The sequence below is a fragment of the Formica exsecta genome, unplaced genomic scaffold (genome assembly GCF_003651465.1).
Source record: "Formica exsecta isolate Colony F162 unplaced genomic scaffold, ASM365146v1 scaffold120, whole genome shotgun sequence".
NCBI lineage: Eukaryota > Metazoa > Arthropoda > Insecta > Hymenoptera > Formicidae > Formica > Formica exsecta.
Window position 1 is genome coordinate 853,085 of NW_021848537.1, and position 20,179 is coordinate 873,263.

Consider the following 20,179-nt stretch of genomic DNA (forward strand, 5'->3'; position numbering starts at 1 on the left):
ATGATTAAATTATATATATATATATATATGTAAGAATAAAAATGGAATAAAAATTATGATAATATGAATAAGTGCACAGGATATACATATATATGAGAAATACAGAGTTTAAATTTGGCCAATTAATATATTGCATTTATATATTTTGCTGCCAAAAGCGATTTTTTTTCTGTTTAGTGATATAATGATACTTGACACGTTTACGATTGTCATTGTCCGTCAGCTGACCTTTCGATTCTAATATGAGAACGCACGCACGCACTTAACAAATGCGATTGTCGCGATTATAAGTAATTACTTCTCACGATCAATTTTTTGATAATTATGTTTAATCGTCGATCGTTGCCTCTCGCGATTTTCAAATCACTCGGTAAAAATTATCAGAATATCTTTCAAGAACATTTCGTGTGGTTCCATTTTTTTTTTTTTTTATATTTAATATCTTCTAATAGCACGATATAAACTTTTAAACGACGTTTAAGTTTCATATCAGTCTCTTCTAAATCGTGATTCAACATCGCAGAGTGTACATAAATTCATCTGTAATCGATATATTATATCTCCGTAATTGAGTTGCGCAGTTTGTTTTCAAGCATCTCTCAAAGAGAGCTTAGCTCGTGATATTATTTCTTATCGGCTTTCCGTGAATTTTCGTTGCCAGTTTTTTTTCTCGTTCCGCGAAGAGCCGCGAGACAAGATCCAGTATCTGGATCCTCCTCTCCCCCCACCCCCTCTCCCTCCCCCCGCACCCTCCCTCTTGTCGCGGCGAGCGTGCGATCTCGCGATCACGTGGCTCGATCACGAAAGTTGGAACACTTTCACGTGGCGACTCGTCGGACCGGGTCGTCCTTCTTTTTCTCCTTCTGTCTCCCTTTCCTTCTTCCTCTCTCTCTTTCTATCTGTCTCTAGTTCCACGTTTCGTTTGCGCCTCGCAAAGATATCGATTTCGTTCCGAAGAAATCGACCGCGTTCAATTACTGTCGCGAGGAAAAAAGCTTTTTCACGCACGATTATCTGTCTGTTCTAAAAATGTCTTTAGAAAAAAAAACTCTCGGATTGATTTCGTTTTTTAAGAAATCGTCAACTGCAAGTGGAATATCGAATACAATACGAGAATCTGTTTACAATTTTTTATTTTTGCTTGGAAATAATTGAAATAATCTCTTTAGATATAGAAAATTTAATATCACGATCTTTATAAGAGAAAAAAATTACTAGTTTTGTTTAAAAAAATCAGTTGTGTTCTACATCGATGTAAAAACGACTTAGATAAATTTATATTATTTAATATTGAATGTTGATATGATATAATAAATTAATAAATTAACGTCATATTAATATAACGTTAATGAGAAAGCTAACGCGGATTTTTAGTAAAGGTCCCTTAGATTGGGGCAGGAAAATCGTACGTCTGCGACGTGCATTGTAAGGCCCTCCCATGGGACACCGACGTTAATGGCCGCGTAATTATTGTGATGCCGGCTCGTGCGCGTGACTGCTAATTGGGAGCGACCGTAATTGAGTTAATAACGCTGTGTTAAAATAGCGCGCCCGCACCCCCCCCCCTTCCATCCACCGACGTGTCTTCTTCCCTTTCGCGTCCTCGTCGTCGCATTAATCTTTCTTTCCCATGTATCTTTGCCTTGCTCCTACTTTTGCGATTAGAATACATAAAATCCGAAAGATTATCGAGTTATCATTCCGTTAAATTCGATTTCTAATTTAAATCGTCTTATTGATTTTCTCTTGTTTATCTCTTGCTTGCATTAGCATACTAGTTCCAGATGATTATTACACACGGTATTATATCACGTACATGATATTCTTTTTTATTCTTTGACTTCTTATTTTTTCTCAGATGCGGAAAATTAGTGTGTATCATTTCGAGATTTTCTTTTTCATTTTTTATATCTGTTTTTTTTTTTTTTTATGTATTATACCCACACTTAAATGTGAAGAGATAATGTTACTAAAATGAATATTATTTCAAATTTCTTCTATTTATTAAAATTAATATTTTTTATAACAATATTTTATTAAGTTTTTTCTAATTATTTTTTGGGCAAATTTTTTCTGATCTTATTTTAATAAAAATTTGAATAAAATACTACAGTTTATGTAACTTTATAACTTTGAAAATTTAATATCTCGATCTCAAAATTTTTTAAAAATTGAATTATTATACCTGGAAATTAATTAAAATATGAGATTTTGTTAATAAATTTCTTAATTTATTACGCACTAAAGACCTACACATTAATTTTCCGTTATTAAACTTTCTCTTAAATTCATATCGATTAAAAATAAAAGCAAGATAACAAAAATATTATATAAATAAAAATATATCTTGATCTCAAAATTTTTTAAAAATTGTATTATTATACTCGGAAATTAATTAAAATATTAGATTTCGTTATTAAATTTCTTAATTTATTACGCACTAAAGACATTAATTTTCCGTTATTAAACTTTCTCTTAAATTCATATCGATTAAAAAATAAGAGCAAGATAACAATAAAATATTAAATGATCGTTCTCTTTTCTTGTTATTCGTTCTCGCACTTCGACGATTGTTTTCTTGACTTAAATTTCGCTGTGGTAGAAACGATTCCGCAAGAGAATCGGCGGCACTTTTATAACACGCCGATACTTTTCACCGTGCGTTGCACATGTGACGATGATAACGATCGCCATCCGTGATTCCCGGAGCGGCACGACCGGCCGTGTCTTCTTTCTCTCTCTCTCTCTCTCTCTTTCTTTTTTTCTCTTTCGATGTTTCGGTCTTTCACGGTAAATTCCGATGGCGCATTCGTACGCGACTCGGAAGTCGATGGCGAAGTGAAGCGACGAAAAAACATGGATTTCGGGCGAAAAGCATGCAGACCGATAAAGTCCCTCTGACGTCGTCAATATTTTGTAGTCACCCGATGGTGGTGCTCTCTTATCTCATCGCGTATAGCTCGACGGCCACGGTTGCGACAACCGTGCCTCTTCTCTTTCCTATCTCCGTTTAGCTTATAAATACAGTCATGCAGCGACGGCGATTAATCGTAAACTTGGTCATCCTCGTTCGATTAAAAATTTATGCGCATTAATCACGCATCTTAGAATGACGGAGATCGATCGATCTTTTAATTGTTTTTAAAGTTTTTATTTTGCGACAATCTGTTACTCTTTTTTGGGGGGAGAAAGCGATTTTAGAGCTTCTTTCGTATATTTTGATATTCTTGTTTATTGTCGATACGAAAAGCACGATACTGTAAACAAGGAAAATTATTCGCGAAATATAATTTTGCAATAATTTTTCTCCGTGATTACAATTGATATGCGACCACATCCGTTTGATGATTACACTAAATTAAATTGTGCCAATTGATATTGACTAATTTAATCTATAGCCGTTAAATAAAATTTAATTACATTAAATTAAAAAATATATATGTATATGAATATATAATTGATAGCAATATAATATTCTGTTATTTTAAAATCTTTGTAAGATAAAAAAAAACTTTTCATAATTAATATAATTTTTTATGCATATTTAATTATTTTACGTAGAGTCTCTAAACATTAATTCACTTTATTTTTAAGTAACTTCATCTAAAAAAATTAGCGAGTAATGAAAACCATAATGTTATCGCAATGTATCTTTTCAGGGAAATTACTAGGAAATAAATTACACGAACGCAATCCAATTTACAACCACAATGTAATCTTTAAATACTCATTAAATATAGGAGATAATATAATATTCTGTATAGAATTAGATGATATGATAGAGAAATCTATTAATATCTATCCTCTCTATTACATCACAAAGGCTCGTGTGTTCCTCTCTCTATTGTATCACAAAGATCATCAGTCAGTTCTCTCGCCACACCCCTTTTTATATCGAGCTATAAAATGACAGTGAAAATTCCCTTATTTTTTTATTTTTTTTTTTTGTTCAAAGTAAAACATAATCGCGATTTCGAAACAATGTGCCTCAAACTCATCGCGCCACCTCAGAGGATACCCAATGTTACGTAGGGCCCGTGTATCTCTCTCTCTCTCTCTCGGACCCGGCTGAATATCACGCCGATGATCGACGATGCGGAGCGGGATAAAGGAGGAGGGCACCCCGCGGGGGTCTCAGCAGCGGCGACCCCCGTCGAGCGCGAGCGTCAAATTAATAAGCGATGATTTTATAGAATGCTTTATTGAATCGTGTTCGCCGTAAAGAATATCTTCCATCGCCTCGCTCGCCATCGATCGCGCAAAGCCACGGTTCTCACCGATCTTTTTTCCCCCTCCCTCTCCCCCTTCTCTCAAACTCCGCGAAACGCGAAAAATTAAGACTATATATGTGAATTCGCACGAATTTCTCTCTTATTCTTTTTCGAATGACGAATTTTGTGAATTGTACATAATTATATATGTTTTAATTAATTAGGGAGATTTCGGGGATTTAAAAAAAGGGGGGTTTTAGATAAATGACACTTTAAGGGCCCCCGCGAGAAGGATTGAGAGACACTGACGAGAGAGGCGCGTCTCTCCTTTCTTCTACGCCGTTGTTGTTGCTGTTGTTATTGCTGGTGTATCGCTGCTAATATGACGAGACTCCCCGTCGCGCCTCCCCTCCCCCTCGAAATGTGATTCCTCTAGTAAATTCTTGCGTATCATCGCGCGGAAAGAGATTATTCGATAGCGACACCTTCGGAGTCTTTTCGTTCGTTTAATCGAACACTCTTCGATCGAATAATCGTTGTCTCTCTCTCTCTCTCTCTCTCTCTTTCTTCCTCGGAGAACGAGATGTGTAACGCGAGCCTCGTGTCGCTGATAGATACGATGTCGAATACGCTGATGTATCCTAGCTATATGTCGGGTTTGATGATCAGCTGACCGCATTGTGACGGTTTGCGTCCATGTGAGATGTAGTTTATGTCTCTGATATTGCAGGCTTTATTTGATAAATTTGTCGACGAGCATATTACACAATCCTGATAATTGAGTTTATGATATATTTCGACAACAACAATAAGAAATTTATTTAATTTTTGAGGAATTTTATATTTTTTTAAAACCAAGTAGAGGAGAACCACCGACTCTCGCGCATACACCATTCCGGCGAGATGCCGGGACCGTGTCGTAACAGACCGGAGTGACACCACAATGCGGTGTAGCAATTTGTAGGCTCGCCCTTCTCTCCCCCCCCCTTATATTTTTTTAAATTATTTAAAAGAAATAAAAAAAATCTCGAAAAGAATTTTACGGATTATTAAAAATCGAAGTGTTTCGCGAAGAAAAATGCAGAATTCTCTGCACAAGCATGAGCAATTTAAAGGTTCAAATTTTCAAACAGCCACAATTTTGAAAATCTACAACAATAATTCGTAAAATTGCAACAATTTAACTTTACGAAATTTTCTAATCTTAGAAACGCCCCCTAAAACTTCAAGGATTTTCCTTTAAACTCCAAAAGACGCGAACTTTCGGCGCCCAATCTCGCTTAATTGAATTCGCTCTTCGCGGATAGAAAAAAAGAAAATATATCAATGTTCTCTCTCCTCCCGTAACGGTACAAGAAGAAGAAAGCTCAAAAGAAATCCCGTCTAATTTATTTGCAACCGAACAGGCAGGTTATCGGTGTAAAGGCCGCGTTTACACCCGTGTAAAGGTCCCTCTCCCGCCCTTAGTCGGTTAACGCCGCGGGGTGGCGCAGCGACAGGGGGTGGGGAGGGGTACACGGGGCGGGACTCACCCCTCGCCCTTCTCCTTTCCACGTCGTTCCCCCTTGCTTCGACTCCTCGGCTGTATTTATGAGGCGAGCCTTGGGTATCGGTTCCGCGCTTCGCGAAGGAAGGACGAGATGCACCAACGAGAGGGACTTACAGGTGGAGGGCACGAAGGGTGGAGCGAAGGGGCGGGAGAGAAGGAAGAGGGCACCGAGAGGGAAGAAAGGCTAACTAGGCGAGATCAGCGGCGCGATAGTTGTCTCCGGCGCGTTTCTTTGCGAGGGCAGGAAGGGCCTCGAGAAAAGGAAGAGAAGGAGGTGGAGGAGGAGAGGAACATCTTGGCGGGGAGAGACATCTGCGGCGGCGGGATTCATGCGTTTTGCGCGGAATAAGGGGACTTGGTCGAAGAAGATAAAAGCTGCTGATGGACCTTCTTTCTTTCTTTCTTTCTTTTTTTTTTTATTGCTTTCTTCTCTTCATCGTTCACTTCTCTTTTTACTTCTCTTTCATGTCAAGACAGTGATGTCACATATCTCTTCCGTTCGTTGTACTTGTTGCTTATTATATTTGCCGGACCGATCGACGTTGATAGAGAAACACAAAGATAACGTCGGGAAATCGCGGAATTTGCGATTCGCTTTTTCGTGTCCCATTTCGGAGGAAAGAGGGGAAAAGGGATTGAAAATATGAAAGAAACCTAAAGTCGGAGATTTCACACTCGATTATTAAGTTGTTATGAAAGAATCTTTTGTGAATCTCTTTATCATAAATTTAAAAAAAGGAGAGAGCCTAAATTCAATTTCTTGCAATAGATATGTCGGACTAACAAAGATATCAAAGAACTTAATTCTTATATAAGTAATCTAAAAAACAAAAACAAATTTTAACAAAACAAAAATTTAAACAAATTTTTCGAATAATAAAATTAAATATTTTAATTCTTATATATCAGATAATTATTTTAATTATTAATTATTTTATTAGGTTAAAAATATTTCAAAATTTAGACCTAGAATATTTTATATATGCATCGTATTATACATAATGATGTAATAGCTATTATTACAAAATTACGAAGATAAGTACATAATTAATTTTACAAATAATAAATAATAAATTATAATTATAATGGTTTATTCCATGTTTCGTCATCGTCTAATACTTTCTCGGCTTTTCTCCTCTTTTCTTTACCCTATGTTGCTTCTTTATAATAGTTAATTCGGTTAATTACGATTGCGTGGCATTTTATATAGCACTTCCGACATTAATCACGCGTTAAATATGCATTTTATTTTACATTGTGACGAAAAAACGCAAAAAAATCACACGAAACTACGATCCTCTCAACACTAAAAGAAAATAAATCATATGGAATACGCGTTTCGACGATGTATATATACAAGCGTCGAACTTATGATAAATATTATATAATACGGGATTAATAAAACGAGTATACTTATTAATAAAACGTATCGCGATAATGACGGAGTCAATTAATTAAGTAGTCGCGATTTCTCTTAATGATCGAGAAATCGAGATTTGAAAATAACATCGGCATTTTTATCCTGATATCGCGCGACATTACGCGGATTAATGACTAGTTAAGAGATGGGAGAATTAATTAATTGCGCGGATAATATCTGATAAGTAATAATTGTTAGAAATAGTTTTATTTCGACGTACAAATTTTGCTATGAATATATATACTTACATATCGCGCGGCGGCTTTGTTGTTATTCGCACGTTATTGTTTACATGCGGTGGCCTTGTTGTCATTCTTGCGGCGAAGCTCGGACGAAAGAATCGTGACGTGTATCGTATTATTTCTCGAGACGTGATCATTCAAGTACTAGACAAGTACGAGAAAACATCAAACACTTGTTCTGTCTACGATTTTCATGATCGTAGTCTCGTGTAATCGTGATTTTTACATTGTTCTGTCGCGATATAAAAGAAAATACGCGATTTAAATATGCGATTAACGTCGTGTTGTGTAAAATGTCGCGCAAACATCGTACTTTGATAATTAATGCACGCGCGATCGTAATTAATCGTGTTTTCGCGAGTGTGTGCCGTGAAGGAGCAGCTTAGGACAAACGAGAGAGGAGGAGGAGGCATCAGACGATCGTAAAGGTAAGAGATTCTTACCTATACTTGCGAATTATACTTTGTACACGATCCGAAAGTACGGATTTTAATCGACGATCAATTTGATGCGTGGGTCTTATCGGATTATATGTATTAACGACAACTTTTATGCCTTTACTCTTTTATATTTTTGACAAGTATCAGCTGATTTTTTAAAACCTAAGTACATTTAAATACAATTAAATTACAGGCATATTTCTCTTTTTTTTAATCGTTACAATTTTCTCTTTTTCTCTCTTTTATGCCTTTGCTTCTCTTTCTTTATATTTTTGACAAGTATCAGCTGATTTCTTAAAACCTACGTACATTTAAATACAATTAAATTACAGGCATATTTTTCTTTTTTTAATCGTTATAATATTCTCTCTTTCTTTCTTTTATGTCTTTATTCCTCTTTCTTTATATTTTTGACAAGTATCAGCTGATTTTTTAAAACCTAAGTACATTTAAATACAATTAAATTACAGGCATATTTTTCTTTTTTTAATCGTTATAATATTCTCTCTTTCTTTCTTTTATGTCTTTATTCCTCTTTCTTTATATTTTTGACAAGTATCAGCTGATTTTTTAAAACCTAAGTACATTTAAATACAATTAAATTACAGGCATATTTTTCTTTTTTTAATCGTTATAATTTTCTTTCTTTCTCTCTTTTATGCCTTTACTCCTCTTCCTTTATATTTTTGACAAATATCAGCTGATTTTTTAAAACCTACGTACATTTAAATACAATTAAATTACAGGCATATTTTTCTTTTTTTTTAATCGTTATAATTTTCTTTCTTTCTCTCTTTTATGCCTTTACTCCTCTTCCTTTATATTTTTGACAAATATCAGCTGATTTTTTAAAACCTACGTACATTTAAATACAATTAAATTACAGGCATATTTTTCTTTTTTTTTAATCGTTATAATTTTCTTTCTTTCTCTCTTTTATGCCTTTACTCCTCTTCCTTTATATTTTTGACAAGTATCAGCTGATTTCTTAAAACCTACATACATTTAAATACAATTAAATTACACGCATATTTCTCATCATAATTTTCTCTCTAATCGCATTTGAATCAATATTTGATTTAGTATAATTTTAATCCATTAATTTTTTACGAAAGTAGATTAACAGGTTTCTCGTTATTTTCTCTTGCACAAGATCGCTTAAATCCTGTTGCGAGCCTGTCTTTGTCAGGCTTGAGCGATAACTTTCTCGATATATACTCGGAGCCCGATATCGATAACGAGCGAAGCGTTTGCTCGTGATTTCCGCCAATCGGTCCGTTACTGTTTATCCCTAATTCCGATTGATAGAGCGTCTATCTCACTCTCAAGAGCGAGATTATCCACGCGCCGCGGTTATCCGCATGCGTCGATGGGTTGATCGCGATCGGAACGTGACGCTCATGGCGGCTTAAAATCTACCGGTTATCGGTCGGCTATCAGCTCATTACGCTAATATTCAGCTCGCGGCATGTCCGCGGTATATCGCGATCGTGCCTTTTTTGCACGGGGCCGTCCGTGTTCTCGCACACGTGTGCCGGAGGTCGCGCAACATTCCCGTTTTTGGTCGTCTTCTCTCTTCGTTCTCGGTCGTTCGATCGCTGATCTTTGCAGAGAATCGTCATTTGCGAGAGGAATCTCGCTGGAGAATAAAATCTTAAATTTTCCGCAACGAAAATTGGAACTTCGTGCCATGTACTTGTACACAATGTTCATTTTTTGATGATGAAAGTTGCGATCTTTTTTATTGCTTGTTATAAATAAATTTGTTGACGACTCTCGAAAGAATGGAATTGTTTTAAATAATTATTATTTAATAATAGAACAGCAATAATGATAATTTATAGGCTTGAAATTATTTTGTTGAAAAAGATTCTGATTTTATTTATATAAAAACGGTGCTATTGCACTTTGCCAATGCATTATTGCACCAGCGAAAATAATAAGGTTGTAAAAGGCTAAAAATTATTAGATCTTATTTTTTCTTTTATTATTTATTTTTTGATTGCGTAAAAGAAACTCATTCATTATGTTGTATATGATTCATTCTCTATATTTTTGTAGAAAACGAACGAATGATGAAATAAATCAGGAATTGTACATTATTACACATACAGAAATGGAAATTTGATACAACAGATATGAAATAGATAGGTATTTTTTGTCGAAATTTTTATCAATCTCATATCAACAACGCACACTATTTTAATTTTATTTTAATTTATAAGAGCTTGTTTTTCTTTATCACACATTTAGATATTCTTTATTATCTATTTTATCCACTGTGTAAAAGAATTTTCCAAGAATAGAACAAGTTCGTGTTTCTTACTCCACACACGCTTTTTTTCTCTTTCTTTTTATCTCTCTTCTTCTCTCTCTTTTCTGTTCTCCGTCCGTTGGTTTTAGGGATCCGATACCATGCAGATTACTAGAAGCGTCTGCGTTTTCTCAAACCACGAGATAAGACAGTGAGAGAGATGGGATGATTGCCAGGTTTTTTCTTTCTCTCTCTCGTACTCTTTCGATTTCGACTACGCCGATATGCACTTCCACGCATTCCGATCTTTCTGAATCGCTCGAAAATGATTCGAGGTTACTAACTGCGTCTAGTAATAACGATAAATAATGATTATACGATATAATCAACGATCTTAGAATGGAAACATCTTTTATACTTCTTTTTAGAATTTAAAAATCTTTTTTTATTATATATTGAGTATTTATATCTGATACATCATAGTATAAATCATAGCATCTCATAGTCAAATTATCAAGTGCATATATATTTTGTCCTTCGACGAAAATAGATGAATCACTTTGAGTGAATCATTTAAAATAAATGCATTGGACAGATCAGCTTTTGTTTAATCTTATCTGAGTTGCAGCGATGCGCTAATCGAAATATGTCCAATGCAATTCTAGAAAGAATCTTTTAAAAATGTGAATAAAAAAACGAAATAAGAGACATCGGTAATTTTAAAATTGTTTGAAAATTACAATTATTCGTACACTATTTATTTATGACAAATCTAGTAAACAATTTTATTAATAAGGGCGGCAAAGATGTGAAATGACAAATAAAGATGCTATTAACAATTTTATTCTATTGTATAAATTATGAAATTAAATCTTATATATTATTAAAAATTATGTCTATATTTTTTAGTAATTCGTGCATTTTAAAGTAATCGTAAATTCAACAGAAAAATGAAAACTCTTGGAAAATAGCGAGCAGGCAACCGATTGATATTTATCATGAGCGCATCAGTTTTACAAAGCGTGGGCGTTAATGTAAATGTAACCTTTGTTACACAGTCGTAGCGAGTTATGCAAAGTTATTCGCGCTAGATTGTCGCACACTGATAAATGAACGGATTTAAGCAATTGCAACTGCTTACGGATGGAAATGCCGAGTAAAACATGAATTATTCGCTTCGCAATATACAATATATATGCGACATTCCACACAAAATAGTTTATAATTATCCTTTTGGAAAATCTATTTGAGAATCAACATTATTTTTTATAGAAGGATAAGAAGAAAGATAAGAGAAATATAAATGACCATGTTTTATCATAAATAAAATCGCGGATCATATTCAAGAATGAAAATACCCCCTACATTTTCCGAGATCACATTGTTTCGAACGATTTACTCATCCCTTACATTGTGGACGACGATTAAGACAGCGATTGTCGAAAGAGCGAAGCGTATCAATTCGCCTTGAAATTCCTGGCGTAGGATCATTGGACGGTTTTCAGGTTCCTGTCATTTCGCGGTATCGACATGCAAGAATCGTCATGCGTGCATTCCGATCGAGACCCCCTTCCCCCTTCTCTCTTCCTTTTCCTTTACCCTCTCGTCTCCCGCGAGTAGCGCGTCGGATATTATATCTCGAGTGCCCCTTTTCTCCTCAATCATCGGGCTTATCTGAGCCTCTTCAGATAAGAGTGGCGCCTTGGTCATTTCGAACCGGTACTCGGGTGGAGGAGGGGGAGAGGAGGCACCATCTTTACCGCTTGGGATAACGTTGAAAAATTAAGCGTGACCTTTCAATGGAAATTAAAGCGTCTCAGAAAAGTGCGTATCTCGGCCGATTTTCAATCATTTCTCACAATTCGATAATTGCCGCAGATTATCATCGCGTTAAGCGAGAACGAAAAGATATGGAACAAGATATGCAAATGGTGATCTTTAAATTGTGCGTGTGATTTTGAAGTTTTTTTTATACAGTATATAATAAATATAATAATAATAATAAAGTAAATTGTAATTTGTGAGAGTTTGAGAAAATAAAATTGCAATCTGATTTAATTATTTCGACATTTTCTCGTTACGTTAATTAATAAAATTTATTTATTCTTTGTTTTTTCAAGAATTTCATACAGAAAAAAATTTTTGTTATATATATACAGGGTGTTCTATTTTAATTTCCCCAGGCAAATATTTCGGAAAATAAGGAAAATTCGACGAAACGTTTCAGACAAAAGTTGTATAGTTTCTAGGGGGACATAAGATGGTGCCATTAGTTTGACCTTGAAGAGTCACATGAAGGTCACGTAAAGGTCATTTTGAATTTCTTAAATATAATACCCTATATATTTTTGCATATTCTGGTAGCTTACTTCGAGAACTTTCCCCAAAACACTGTAATAAAGTATTTTTTCATTTAGTACTTTTTGAGTTATTTTATATTCTAATCATTTGATCACTATTATTATTATTATAGTAATTTATGTAATAAATTCTTCTATTTATCAGCATAACATCTCATCGAGAAAATTGACATGTTTCAAAAATTTTTTATTTTGTGACATTTTACATAAATTTGCATTATTGCAACACCGAGTACTTTAATACAGGAGGAATAAGAGAAATTACGCGCGAGACTTCAAGACGCCGGTTTTCGCTATCGGGCTGCCGCGAGTGAGGAGAAGTGAAGGAAGAGGTTTACACGCTGTTGAAGGTGTTTATCGAGCAAATACAAGCGGGCAATTAGGTGTCTTCGGCGCACGTGCCATTGTTTGTCCGGTTAAACAAGATATTATTATACGAACAAGCCACGCTTCACTCTCTTTCTCTCTCTCTCTTTCTCTCTCAAGATATCAGATGGATAAAGAAAGAGAAAGACTGATTCTCGTCGTCTTTCTATAAGGTGTGTCAAAAACAGTAGGATATTTTTTTTTAAGGCTTTTAAAAGCCTTTTAAGATCCAATCATTGGCAGACACTCTGTATATCTCGCGTGAGAAGATAAATAGAATAGAAACGATACAAGCTTGTTTCTTAATGTCACCCGCGAAAGCTAGTCGTCGATAAGGATCATTTGCAAAACAAATCTGCGAGCGACTTTGCATTTTTAATTAAAATTAAAAATTCATAATATCCTTCTTACATAATTAATACCAGCGCTAATTATCTCGTAAAGAGAAAGAATCACGACTGTTCTACATCCTTTAATTATCTAACGTACAGCATGTTTAGCTTAGTGTAAAAATACATAATTTATTAAAAGCTCATCTTTTTTTTTTTCTCTACTAAATTTCAATAAATTTTTAAGATTTTACGCAATAATTTTTAAATAAAAATAAAATAATGTTTTTTTAAATGCAAAAAGATTACACGCACACAGACACACTCAAATTATATATAAAATTTATTATGTATATACATCTTTAAATCTAGAATTTTATATTTTGTGTGCGCTGGAAATAAAAATTTCTATAAGTGATATATTTTTTTGACGAAGGCAGACAAGAGGGTCCATTGTTGTTATAACTTTTGCAAAATGTGTGTCGGGCAACGTACGATCGATCGCCAGTTTATCTCGCCATAATCGCCGCGGCGACATCGCGGAGCACTTTTCTGAGGACACGCTGATAAGCGTGGGAGGACCGGTTTCGCGGATAAGACCTTGAGACGGTTCTCTCTTTCTCTCTCTCTTTCTGCACACAGCGCGAGGAAATACGATGGATAAAATCGCGGGGAGACGAGGCGGGGGTGGGGGGGATTATCGCGAAAAGTCAGAAACAGTCGGGCGAGCGCTCTGCAGACGTTATCATTCGTAGTTTTATCAGCCCCTGCATCGTCTGGGGTTAGTTTCTCCTTCCATCACTACCTCTCCCGCTGCACTCTCTCTCTCTCTCTCTCTCTCTACTTCCCTCGGGAGGGCGGGAGGAGACCGCGCATCCCCTCGCAGACTGACTGCCCGCAACCCCCTCGGGGGCAACCCGGGTTCTCTTCACATGGCGCGAGTATACATGTGTATGTGCATGCCTTTTGCAAGGGGCGGACGTGATCTTTGACCTCGTCATAGCGTTGGAAAAATTTATGCTGCTCGCATTAAAAAGAAGAGTTGTGTCAGAAAAAAAAAATTACGCTGGTTTTATCGGAATTTTCTAATCTTTTTTTTTTTTGTTAAGAAACGAAAGCATATTTCTTATATTATCTTTATATTTGTCAAGTGCTGTGTTTCGTTTCATTAAACTTAGATATCTTAGATGAGAAAGCAAGTATATGATAAATCAATTAAAAATCAGTGAAACAGTCCATTAGAATATGATTAGATAAATGACACAACATTCTTCTTATATTCTACATTTTAATGATTTCATTTAAAATTTATTACTTAAAAATATTAAATAAAAAAAGAACTATTTTTTCTTTTCTTTATTATTTTATCCTTTAGCGTTTCTCACTTTTATCCGCGCGATACAAACGCTTATATCAGCGCGAATAAAATAAGAATGCTCTAATTATTATGCGGAAATATTCCTGTCAAGGAATATTAGTTTTAAAATCCAAGTCTAGAAATCACTTGACACAGATGATTGGAAAAAAGAAAGAAGAAGGAAAGAAGATCAACCCACATATCTGATCCGCTCCTGTTCGCCTTCTTCTCCGCAGTTCGCACTTTACGCGGCTCGCGAACGTCTACGTTGTATATGTGTTTGCGCGTGTGTAGGAGTGTGTGTCTTGAAAGAGCGTGGTGAAATCCTATCTAGTTAAAAATCGTCTGCGTGCCGCGCACTTGGTCCCATTCGCGAGGTAGAGGAGGACGACGACGCGACGTCCGGCTTAATGCATTCCGCGCGAGATGGAAACGACGACGACGAGGACGAGGACGATCGATCCATCTGACGAATGTTGCCGTCCTCGTCCTCGTCGATTCTCACACGGTTCGACCCGATCCTTATCATCGAGCGTGGGGTACAAAGCGCGCAGGTGTGCCACGTGATAAGCCTGCTGTTGGAGGCGGTGAAATTTAGCGTTCATTTTTCCAAAATGAAACGATTGACCCGAAGAGAGAGAGAGAGAGAGAGAGAGAATTAGAAACATGTGATTTATTAAAAAGTTTTTTAATTTATTAATAATTTTTAATTTTTTTAAAAAATTACACATTTTTTTTTGTTTGTTTTTGATATTGTTATATAAATAATGTGACTCACTTAAAGGATCAATTTTGATTCTTCCCTAAAAAGTCTGATTAAACATTATTTTTGGTAATTTTTAAATAGTTTTGTAATCAAATCTTATACGATAATCAAACACGAATTATAATTTTTTATTTATTATATTCTTATTAAAATTTACATTTGTTTGAAATTGAATATAAAAATAAATTTTGATATCTATTCATACCAAGCTTTAATTTGCGAAAAATTTCGGTCATGCTATATAATTCTAAAGATTTTTAGTATACACATCGACGTTTTCGATATAAAAAGATCTACTTGATATCGATTGAATGGGCCATCCCTGAAAAGTCCATATCCTTGATTAGACAATATTTTTTTCCAATTTTTTAATCTTTAAATAGTTCTGTACTCAAATCTTATACGATAATCAAACACAAATTTTAAATTTTCATTCATTAAATTCTTATTAAAATTTACATTTGTTTGAAATCGAATAAAAAAACAAATTTTGACATCTATTCATATCAAGATTTAATTCGCGAGAAATTTCGGTCATGCTATATAATTCTAATGATTGTCAGCATCGACGTTTTCGATATAAGAAGATTTACTTGAAATCGATTGAATGGGCCATCCCTGAGAGGTCCATATTCTTGATTAGACACTATTTTTCCAATTTTTCAATTTTTCAATAGTTCTGTACTCAAATCTTATACGATAATCAAACACAAATTTTAAATTTTCATTCATTAAATTCTTATTAAAATTTACATTTGTTTGAAATCGATCGAATGGGCCATCCCTGAGAGGTCCATATCCTATGTTACGATGCGTCCGGCGTGGACAGATCCGACGACGGTGCGGTACGTCGTCCTTATGCCAGTACCGGCCCGCGATGCAATATGCACGCGATCCGTGGGCTCGATAATAAAGAGAGCCTTATGCAGGCGAGTGTGTGTTTATGCTGGGCGCGCGCACGAGAGGGAGAGAGAGAGAGAGAGAGAGGAGGATAGCGGTACACGAGGGGGAAAGAACATTATCGGTATGCGCAACGTTGAGAAAGAAGAAGAAGAAGAAGAAGAAGAGTGGTCCGAGAGGAATGCTCACAATGCTGTAATTTCAGTGTTTGATCTTCCCATCTCTCTATGGGGATATTATGTGGGTACTCTCTCTCTCTCTCTCTCTCCCTTTCGATGTGCATGTATGGGTGATATGTATGCGGGTGAGGGGGAGGCCGGTTTTATTTCACCCGCATTATTATTCCGTTGGAAGATCGCGCGCCGATACGAGCCGAGGCGAAGCTCGCGAGCTGCGCTTATTTATGGATGGATTCTCTTTTAACTTTCGGCAAGGTTCCCCCTCTCTCGATTGGCTGTCTCCCTCCTCTGCTCGTCTCGTCCTTTCTCTCGCCTTCCGTGTCCTTACGCATCGCCGCGACGTCGAGAAATTGGCGGTTAAGCGCGCGATTACGCGTCGAGAGAAGCATACTGGTTCTTATCGACATTAAAAAAAAAAAAAAAAATTATTATTTGTATTGCGGGCATGCAAAAACGCTCATAAATTAATACATACGTACTAGTAAAGAAGAATTTTTTCGGTTTTAGAATAAATTGATTTTTCGCCGAAAATCTCGATGCATTCGCTCGGAAAATTTAAGACCACGTTTTTTTATTTTTTTATTTTTTTTTTATTGGTCAATTTAATATCGCATAATCCTCGTTATTTTATTTTTAAACCGCTTAACCTTCTATTCGCGCGAAAATATTATAGACACATTCTCCGAGTCGTGACACATGATGGTGATATGTAGATTACAATGCGTTCGACCTAGAAACGCGTGAACCGGAAGCGGCAGGCATTAACGACGCCGTAATGCAATGTAACGACATGTAGAAGAGAGAGAGAGAGAGAGAGAGAGAGAGAGAGAGAAAAGTCGCGAAAGTCCATCCGATGTACATATATACGAGAGGACGATGGGCATTTGGAATTCCTAGAAGTCCGACGGTATATCAGGCGCGTATCTCGGTACCGGAGAGCGTAATCATTCCATCATCCGGTCTCTCGTCCTCTCGTCTCCTCCCCCCCCCCTTTCCCTTACCGTCCGCTTCCCGTTCCCCTCTCACAAGCAGCTCTCCTTTTACTGGTTATTCGCCCGTTATGGAAACTTTCCTCTCCCGTCGCACTCATTACCGCTATCTCCGTCCGGCTGACCATCATCATCAGCTGATACCCTATCGACGGCGGTCTTCGACGGCCGTTCCTTTCTTTTTGTTCCTTAAAAAGCGACGACGTCATTCGTCTCGGTTTCCCGCTCTTCTTCGAGTCTTAATTGTGTGCGACCGCAATCGTGAATAATCGTTGAACTCGTTGAAACAATCGCAGGAATTATGATGGAAATTTTGCACGTATTGTAATGATAAACGAAACTCTTCTTAATTTAATTTAATTTAATAAAAAAAAAAATATATATATATATATATTTTATTTCTCAGCCTTAATTAAAGCTGAATAGATGAGCCGATTAGCTTACTTGATGATTCATTACATCACGTTATGTTTAATTAACATTAACGAGCGCAAAATAAAATTTAATAAACTACAACAAATTAGTTAAATAAATATACAACACTTTACACAAAATTGCAATAATAAATAATCGTATGCTTTGTGAAAAAAAAAATTCTTTATTTTTTGATTGCTCATATATTTCGAGAACTGTGCATTTATACTCTTCATAATTTTCGTCAAAGATGATTTTTTTCGACTCTAAATTGCATAAGAAATTCACAAGTGACATTTGTCACGTGCCTTATATGTGAGACATCTCGTATAAGATCTCGGAGATAAACGAAGATGAATCCTTGGTTTCCGAAGGGTCGAGACCGCCGAAGGAAACAATATTTGTGAATATTTCACGCGACTCTCTGCCATTGTGTGACGGAAGTTTATTACTACGAGTGTATATCTCGGCGCGGATAAGAGCGCGAGCCGCCTCGAAAAAAAAAAAAAGACGCATTATCTCGCAGATAACGATTATGAATCATGGAAATTACCTATTCCAAGCGTCGTCACGTTCGCTTTATGCGTCTTACGAGATGCACCGTTAAAAGGGGGACCTTATCGGGCTCCGATCGCGCATGATCTCCTCTTATCGAACGCGCAACGAATAACCGCGTTATAATTTGCGTCTCTCGCGTTAATTTGTATTCATTTAGATAAGCATGGGGGGGGGAGGGAGGGGAGACTTTTCGTAGGTCTCTCTGCCCGCACAAATTATGTTCTCCGAGAAAAATATTCTTTTTTATCTTGATTCTTGAGATTTACTATATATTTTTTAAAATTATTAATACAGGGTATCCCAAAATTATTGTTATTTGTCTACTGAATGGAAATGTTCATGGAAATACATTAGTGACAAAATAATATGCTAATATAAAGCATAATATTATATTTAAAATAATGTAATAATAATAATATGTTAATTAAATGATAATCCGTCCATCCGAGACCTGTTAATCCCCGTTAATATGTCCCCCATGTAAGCCAAAATTTTCGGATCAGTTTACCGCCAGGATAAAATCGATACACCGTTTATGGACGCATGCCTCATTGAAATTCATAATGTCACAAAACTGGGCTTACACACTGGACACCGGCATGCTGTAACAAAGGCATCCCTTTAACATTGCATACAATGTATACAGATTAAACACGTGTTCTTGCGATACATCAGTTTGGTGTTATGAAAATGAGAGCGACACAATAAATAAATAATATATTAATAAAATAATTTTACGCAAAACGCAATATAAATTATTAACGAATATTGGACACACGTTTAATAAATTTGCATAAAAAATTAGATAATCAAAACTAAAAGACAGAGAGAGAAAGATTTTTTTAATGACTATGTTAAATAAGGATGAAAAGAAAGGAAAAAAAAGAACTAGATCTTGTATAGTATAATTGCGAAATTTGGCACAGGGGTGGGAGGGGGCACCTTGCGCACAATACTTATTGTGTTGCCCCGATCTCGGTCGTTTTTTATCCCGCGAGAAAGTCATCTCTCTTCGCGGGCTCCGTATCGGTTCTGGGTCTGATATCGCCGGCGGGCTATAAGGCCGATACCCTCGCGGTGATCTCTGGGACAAGACAACAATGCAATCTGCAATGCGAATGCATATAGCGGGTGCGCAATCGTTGGAAAACAGCGGGCGTTTATCGCCGGACGCGATATTTCAGAGAGCGGACGAAAATTAGAAAAATGGCGGCGAATAATAAGAGCGATAACGAGCCTGTGCCGGTGATATCTTGGCGAGATTCGATTTTAATGATGATGTCTTTCATCGTGCGTTTCGACATCTGTTCACCTTATCTAAGACTATTCGTTTAAATTCGTTCGGAAAAAAATCATACGACGCTTATACATATATTATACGTGGTGGTTATGACAAAATGAGGGACGATCGCATCTGTCGTAACTATAGGGAGATTCGGAAATATCGAATCGACTTGTATGTACGATGCATAGGAATTATCTGCAACGATGCAGCGACGAGTCACGTGAAAGCATCCGCCGTTAGCGCTGATTTCTTCTGAAAAATACATTATCGCCGTATTTCGCGATTGTCGATGCAACGTCTCGTTCACCTTTGTTCGCGAAGTTGATAAGCATATGCAAATAATAGTATCCGGAAAAAACAGATTTTTAATAAACATCTTTGTATCGAAATTACACACTTAAAATTCTATAAACATCCCATATCTTTATTCTGAAATATTTTATTCTTATGATAATTATTTCTAATCTTTGTGAATCTTCTCTTTCTAAGACAAATTTTCATGGAGAAAATTTATTTTTATAAATATTATATATTAATGTATTATATCTAAAATTATAAAT

At 36.0% G+C, this 20,179-nt stretch overlaps 1 protein-coding gene across 2 annotated transcripts in view; it reads left to right on the forward strand.

The window, feature by feature from the left end:
* Nucleotides 1-20,179, forward strand: part of LOC115241768 (zinc finger protein ush) — a 174,440-nt gene that overhangs the window by 2,981 nt on the left and 151,280 nt on the right. Inside the window, exon 2 of one of the 2 annotated variants that reach the window (XM_029817703.1) lies at nt 7,798-7,850. The exons of the other annotated variant lie outside the window; for it this stretch is intronic. Coding sequence (XP_029673563.1) covers nt 7,798-7,850 — 53 coding nt within the window. The remainder of the gene's footprint in view (nt 1-7,797; nt 7,851-20,179) is intronic. 2 annotated transcript variants of the gene reach the window in all.